The sequence below is a fragment of the Tamandua tetradactyla genome, chromosome 18 (assembly GCF_023851605.1).
Source record: "Tamandua tetradactyla isolate mTamTet1 chromosome 18, mTamTet1.pri, whole genome shotgun sequence".
NCBI lineage: Eukaryota > Metazoa > Chordata > Mammalia > Pilosa > Myrmecophagidae > Tamandua > Tamandua tetradactyla.
Window position 1 is genome coordinate 52,109,498 of NC_135344.1, and position 6,542 is coordinate 52,116,039.

The 6,542-nt window shown below is 33.7% G+C and overlaps 1 protein-coding gene across 2 annotated transcripts in view; it reads left to right on the top strand.

Annotated features, from left to right (window-relative positions):
• DSC1 (desmocollin 1) overlaps positions 1-5,942 on the top strand; it is a 29,712-nt gene extending 23,770 nt beyond the window's left edge. Inside the window, exons 13-17 of one of the 2 annotated variants that reach the window (XM_077135722.1) lie at positions 298-540; positions 1,972-2,093; positions 2,420-2,674; positions 3,437-3,482; positions 3,566-3,677. In XM_077135722.1, coding sequence (XP_076991837.1) covers positions 298-540; positions 1,972-2,093; positions 2,420-2,674; positions 3,437-3,472 — 656 coding nt within the window. In that variant the 3' untranslated portion in view covers positions 3,473-3,482; positions 3,566-3,677. Of the gene's footprint in view, positions 1-297; positions 541-1,971; positions 2,094-2,419; positions 2,675-3,436; positions 3,483-3,565 lie in introns of both variants that reach the window. The other variant, XM_077135721.1, reaches the window with a different exon arrangement.
• Positions 5,943-6,542: the final 600 nt, after the last annotated feature.

The window sequence follows — 6,542 nt, forward strand, 5'->3', positions numbered from 1 at the left end:
CTTTTTTTTTAAAGCAGCAAATTTATTTCTCTTGCACTGAGATTCTTGTTCCAACATCTTTTAGGAAGACATAAATCCATGAATAACATGTTACATATAGATTAGTCTAATATGAATGTAAAGCAATAATCAAGTGTTTTCCCAAGAAACCAAAGCAATTTTTTAAGAAAGAAAAATGAACTATTAGAGTTTTCTTCTTAGCTAAAAGTTCTTTACCCGAGCACAGGTAGGAATAATATTGCTACTGAAAGGTCATGTTAATATATTTTTTTCTTTCTCTCTTTTTTATCACGCTAGGTAAAACTGCCATTCTTCGTGAACGACAGCATCTTGATTATAACTATTATTCTGTGCCTATCCAAATAAAAGATAGGCATGGTTTGCAAGCAAATCATATATTATCAGTGCGAGTATGTGACTGTACAACTCCATCTGACTGTAGAATGGCTATTAATGATAAGAGAGATGTTAAAATGGCAAATGTAATACTTGGAAAATGGGCTATTCTTGCTATGGTACTGGGGTCTGCATTGCTGTTATGTAAGTATAAATATCTATAGTGTGTTCACTAAGGTTTTATTTAATATTTCAAAAAATTTATGATGGCTCTTCATATCAAAGATATTTGTAGGCTTTTCTTTAGTAAATGCATGCCTTATAAAATCTTTTCCCTATGATAAGACTTGTGTTTCTGAGTCACAGAAGAAAAAAACCAGCAACAGCGGGTTAAATATAAAGTAAGGTTCAGAATTTGCTGTCTCAGTTCTTCCAATAATTAGCTGTGAGATATTGAACAAATCATTTCCTCGTCTTTGAGCCTAATTTTTCTACACATAAAATGAAGAAGTTGGAAAAGATTATTGTTACATTTCCCTCCTCTGTAAAACACCATCGTCTTTCAATCAGCTAAGTTTAGGGAGGAAGTGCACAAAAATAATTAGTAAAAACCCGGATATTCAAGAAATTGCTTTGATGTTTATGTTCAGTGTCAATGAACAAAATTAAGTGACTTAGCATACATCTTAAGAAGGCTTCATTGAGTGGGAAATGGTCACTGGAGAAAAGTCAATGCATGCAAAGGGTCCTAAGATTTTGCATTCTCCAAACTGTTGTTTAGAGATGCACAAGGAACAGAAAACACTGTCTACAATTTTTTTTTTCTTTTAAAATCTATTTGATTACCCAGACCCCATGAGCATTTACAGTCTTTTTCCATAGTCTTTACTATGTCCTAAATCATTGATTTTAATTTCAGGTTAAATTGAATGTTTATTTTAGCCCTGTGGTAGCTGATGCATACTTTCCAAGTCAGACATTGATTTTATGCAATTGCCTTTTTTTCTTTGTATTCATGTCTAATGCTCTTTGCCGTTCTAAAGTCTTTTGAACTCTGTACAGTTTTGTCTTTTTTTTTTTTTTTTTTATAGGCAGGCACCAGGAATTAAACCTGGGTCTCGGGCATGATTGGTGAGAACTCTGCCACTGAGCCACTGTGGCCCGCCCTGAGCTCTGTGTAGTTTTAAATACCAACGGTACTAACTTTGGTTAGGAGTAAAGAAAAAGGGCATAAGATACAAAATAAGAGGAAGAGGTCTGTTTAGGAGCTTAAAGTTCAGTCAGATGAAGTTACTATTTCAACATAGAGGAAGAGGGAAATTTGTAAGTTAATTCGGAACCTGGGAAGAGAAGCTATTTTAAACTGTGCACGTTTCATACTTCTTACCTTACATTGATTTGTTTCTTGCATAGCCTAATGATATTATCTCACTAAGGTAGAAATGGTCTATATGTTAGTGCATTTGCTTGCATTTTACTTTAAATCTTGTAACCCAAAGACATCTCAATTTATGGAAAGAATTTTTTCAAGTGCTTTGAAGGACCTTCAGAAAATCCTATCATTCAAATGACTTAATACACTCCAGAGTGAAAAAAATATACTGTTTTCTCTAAACCTTTTTTTTTTTTTTTTAGGTATGCTATGTGCATGTTTCTGTGTTATTCCTAAGAAAACAGTAAAGAAATGTTTCCCAGAAGATGTGGCCCAACAAAATCTAATTGTATCAAATACTGAAGGACCCGGAGAAGAAGTGACAGTAAGTCAAATTTCACTTTCCGGCAAATTGGGTGGTGATCCAATGATGACAATCTGATTATAACATAATGATAGCAATAATAATAATACTAGCTAGTATCTATTAAACAGGTAGTATTCCATGTAGAGTTCCAAGTGCCTCGTGGATGTTAATTCATTTAAATTTAACAGTCATGTGATTCGGATACTACCCTTCTTCTGGTTTTATGTATAGAGAACTGAGAGAGCTAGCAACAAAATGAATCTCCTTTGGTGGAAAAAAAAGATGAAAGCAATTCGTAATTTCAATTTGATTTGCTCCTTTTGTAACTCTGATTTTATTTTTAGGAAGCAAATATTAGACTCCCCACACAGACTTCTAACGTTTGTGACACGAGCATGTCTGTTGGAACCCTTGGCGGCCAGGGAATCAAAACGCAACAAAGTTTTGAAATGGTCAAAGGAGGCTATACTCTGGAGTCCAACAAAGGAGGTGGACACCAGACCTTAGAATCTAACAAGGGAGGAGGACAGTGTGCGATGGACGCTGGCAGATGTGCGTACACTGACTGGCACACTTTCACCCAACCTCGGCTTGGTGAAGTAAGCTGAATCTCCTACAAGTTCATGTTATATTGTTCAAACAATTGAATAGCTAAATGCTGCTTATAATTTAGGAATACCAAGAAGTTTTACTCTTCATACACCTGGAACTCATGGTATTTTTCAAGTCCAATTATCCTGGATGAGAATGTCAGATCCAAACCTAAAGAGAAAAATAATCTCTTAAAGTTCAATTTTTCAAATTGGGCTTAGAAAACTTAATCCAGAAGAGATATATGTAGATGTGTTTAGGGAGGATAAAAAAAGATTGACAGCTCTTTCCCCTCAAATTACCAGGGAAGCCATTTGGAGTAAAATATTCATTGTAGGGTAATAAATGTGTCATAAATTATAAATATTTTTATTGTGCTTTAAGTCCTCTGTGTGGTTATGAAGTCCTGGCTATCAAAATGGGCCACTTAGGCAGCTAGGACTTAATTTTGGGTTTCAGCTCCTCATTTTGTTTTATGTGCAGATGGATCAGTATAGGCTGCTACTAGCCAGGTAACAGATTACATTATTATAACCCCAAGAATCAGGACCTGTATTGTTTTCCCCACATATGTGAAGAGGCTTCCGTGATAAAAATTTCAACTAAGCAAATTTTATGCTCAAATGGGAAATTTAACTCAGTTGCGTGATATATGTATAGCTTTAATGTTGACAATGTTCATAAATGCAGTCACTAGAAGCATATGTTTATTTGCTGTATTTTAAGAATGAATATGATACAGACCAATCATGTGCATTTTTTATATGTAGGAATCCATTAGAGGACACACTCTGATTAAAAATTAAAGAGTAAAAGGTAAATCAAAGACATTATTTTTATGCTAATACCCTAAGGTGTTTTTTAAAAATAATAATAAAATGTGCTCTTCTTCACTACAGAAGGTGTACCTGTGTGGGCTAGATGAGGAGCATAAACATTCTGAAGACTACGTCCGTTCATATAACTATGAAGGAAAAGGGTCCCTTGCCGGCTCGGTGGGCTGCTGCAGTGACCGGCAGGAAGAAGAGGGTCTTGAGTTTCTAGATCATCTGGAACCTAAATTTAGGACACTAGCAAAGTCATGTGTAAAGAACTAAACATGTGTTCTGATAACAGTAACCTCTATAAATGGATATGTAGGAGTTTATTGAATGTAAAATGATGGCAGCATCTGCTAATGTTTTTGTTCATTGGAGGTAAACTTTGGGTCATGTATAGATAAGGCTTTAATAAATACAAGGCTCCCCTAAATTTTCCTTGTCTGATAGAACATCCGTGTTCTCTAGAAATAAAGGTTTCTTTTGTTAATTTCTTTAATATGAATTTGTTAATTTAACAAAGAAATTTGTTAATTTCTTTAATATGCATGTATATATTGCCTCTTTCCAGACTGTGCCGCGTGCTTTCTCGTACCTTCTTTTTGTAAACTTAAGTTACTTTCTATGTTATAGAAGAGAATGTGGGAGAGCGGGGTATTGTGGAGGCTAATAAAAAATGAATTTCATTTGAGATGAGTAAATCAAATATTTTCTTCAAAATCTTCAGGGGAATTATGCTTTTAGAGATATTTTCTTTGGTGCCAGATAATTACTTCCTCTCTAACCCAGTGACTATAATTGAAGGATTTTTAAGTATTCTTAGGTATGGTCTGATTGGTCAATAAGAGATAATTTCTCACTTCATTTTTCACCCCAAGGAGGTATTCCCAGCACTATTTTCTTTTAGGAGACTTCGGCGCTCGGTGCTTGGATCTCTGCCACGTGGATGAGTTATCAGATTCCTTAAGCTTCTAGGATTGTTGGAAAAACATGAACTAGAATAAGCACATAACACCTTGAGCTGCAGAGGTTTTACAAGGATCAAATGAGAGGATTTCTATGCAAGAACTGCAGCCCTGATGCCCATGGGTTGACTTAGGCTTGCAAATATGTTTTGTTTCCCCACCATGATGTCCAGTTAACTTTCTAAAACAGAAATTCCTATTTTAAATAGGAACTCTCTAGATTGACAAAGGCCCATGCTTCCTTGTGGTTTTCACCTGGCATCTTCAAGCATTTGTACAATTAGCCAGGCAGGCATCATGTTTGAAACCCTGATACGCAGTGGTCAGCACTTTGAATATGCCAAAAATTGAGTGCCCATCCATATTGGAACTTGATAGTCTATATTGGTAATTAACTTAAGGAAATGAAATTTCAAAAATAGTGGGTAAATAGTGTATATGTTTTTTAAAAAAATGAACTCTACTAAAATAATACTTACCAAACTTCTGTTGAATGGTAGATAAATGAGTGAACACATGAGTAAATACATTATTTTCAAGGAATAACCTTTTAATAGACTATTATATTTTATTGATGAGAAATAATCTGTATATTTAAATAATGTTTTAGTAACCTTTTGTGACAAACTTCATATATCTATAAACAATAGCAGTATGCATCATAGAAATTTCTCTTCCCAACAAAAGCTTTTTCCTGTATCTATTAACTATTGAGAAAAACGATTGGTTGGTTTCTAAAAATAATTGAGTAGTCTTATTGCCCATTGCAAGTTTCTAAGTAAATGTGTTGCTTGAATGAGATCAGATATTGGAGCAGAGGGAAAAAGCTGTTTCAGCAAGTCAGATTTTATGATGTAATGTGGCCGTAAAGTATAATTTGTATAGCCATTGTGAGTAAAATAGTTTATTTAGGTAATGCAGTTTCTTCAGTCTAATGTACATAAATTATTCTGACAATGATACCAGTTTTGATATTTGAATACATACTAGAATAAATTTGGAAATGTAACATCTTGATAAGCTATTTTCTTGAATGTAGGCGCAGTATGCTTTCTGAGCAGTCAAAAAATATTATTAGCCAGAACATTAATTTATAAATGTTTGTGACTTCATATTTCTCATGCAATTGCTTGGGTATGAAAAGGAAATCTTATATCTGCACATAAAAATAAAATAAAATTCCAAAACTGGATTTCTCAGTCAGCAAGACAAGATATTCTAAAAACATTATGATTATTGGAAACTATGGGAAATGAATCTGTATTAATCAATTTCAGTTTTTAAAATGTCTTTGAAATATTATCAAATTGTATCTCATAGAAGAACTATGACTGCCTTTTGATTTATTTAGACAATTTAAAGTCATTCTCTATTTAGACCTGAAATAAAAAGTTATTTGATAGACGAAATGCATGAAACTCCATTAGACTGTTTACAAATTCACTTTGTTAATAAAGCATAAATAATTTGTTATTAAATTCAGTTTGTTAAATTATATGTTGGTGTATGTCTCTAGTCTCTTTTATCTGGTTTTCTAATAAATATGAAGGAACATTGTATGAGACCAGATACTGTATCTGTCTTTCTACTTCTGTAGGGAGAAAGAAAGAGAAGTATAGCAGGAGAAAGCATTACTAAAGAATGGAGGGACTCTTGCAGATTTTTGGGGGCAGGCAGGGCCAATAAAATTGAGTGAACAATTTTAAAAGACTCTTTGAAGGTACAGTGCTGCATAATAAGAATTAAAAAAAAAGCACACTTAAGTTACCTCAAATCTTTACTGCCAACAGTAAAATAACTACTTTCAAATACATGTGAAAAGTTTAAGTGTATAAAAAGCATTATGAAAACAAATGTGCAAGGTTCATCTATAATATAAAACTTTTGTGAAGATAAATCAAATTATTTCAAAATCCCCATTACTTAATGTAGATTTTTGTACTTGACAGGAATAAAATGCCTGTTGATAAAGCCAAACTACAGAGTGAAAAGTTGTTTATTTCCTAACTTTAGAGAGAAAAAGAGTAAAAACCAGTGTGGTGGGGGTACAAGGGTAGTTCAGCGGTAGAATTCTTGCCTGCCATGTGGGAGAA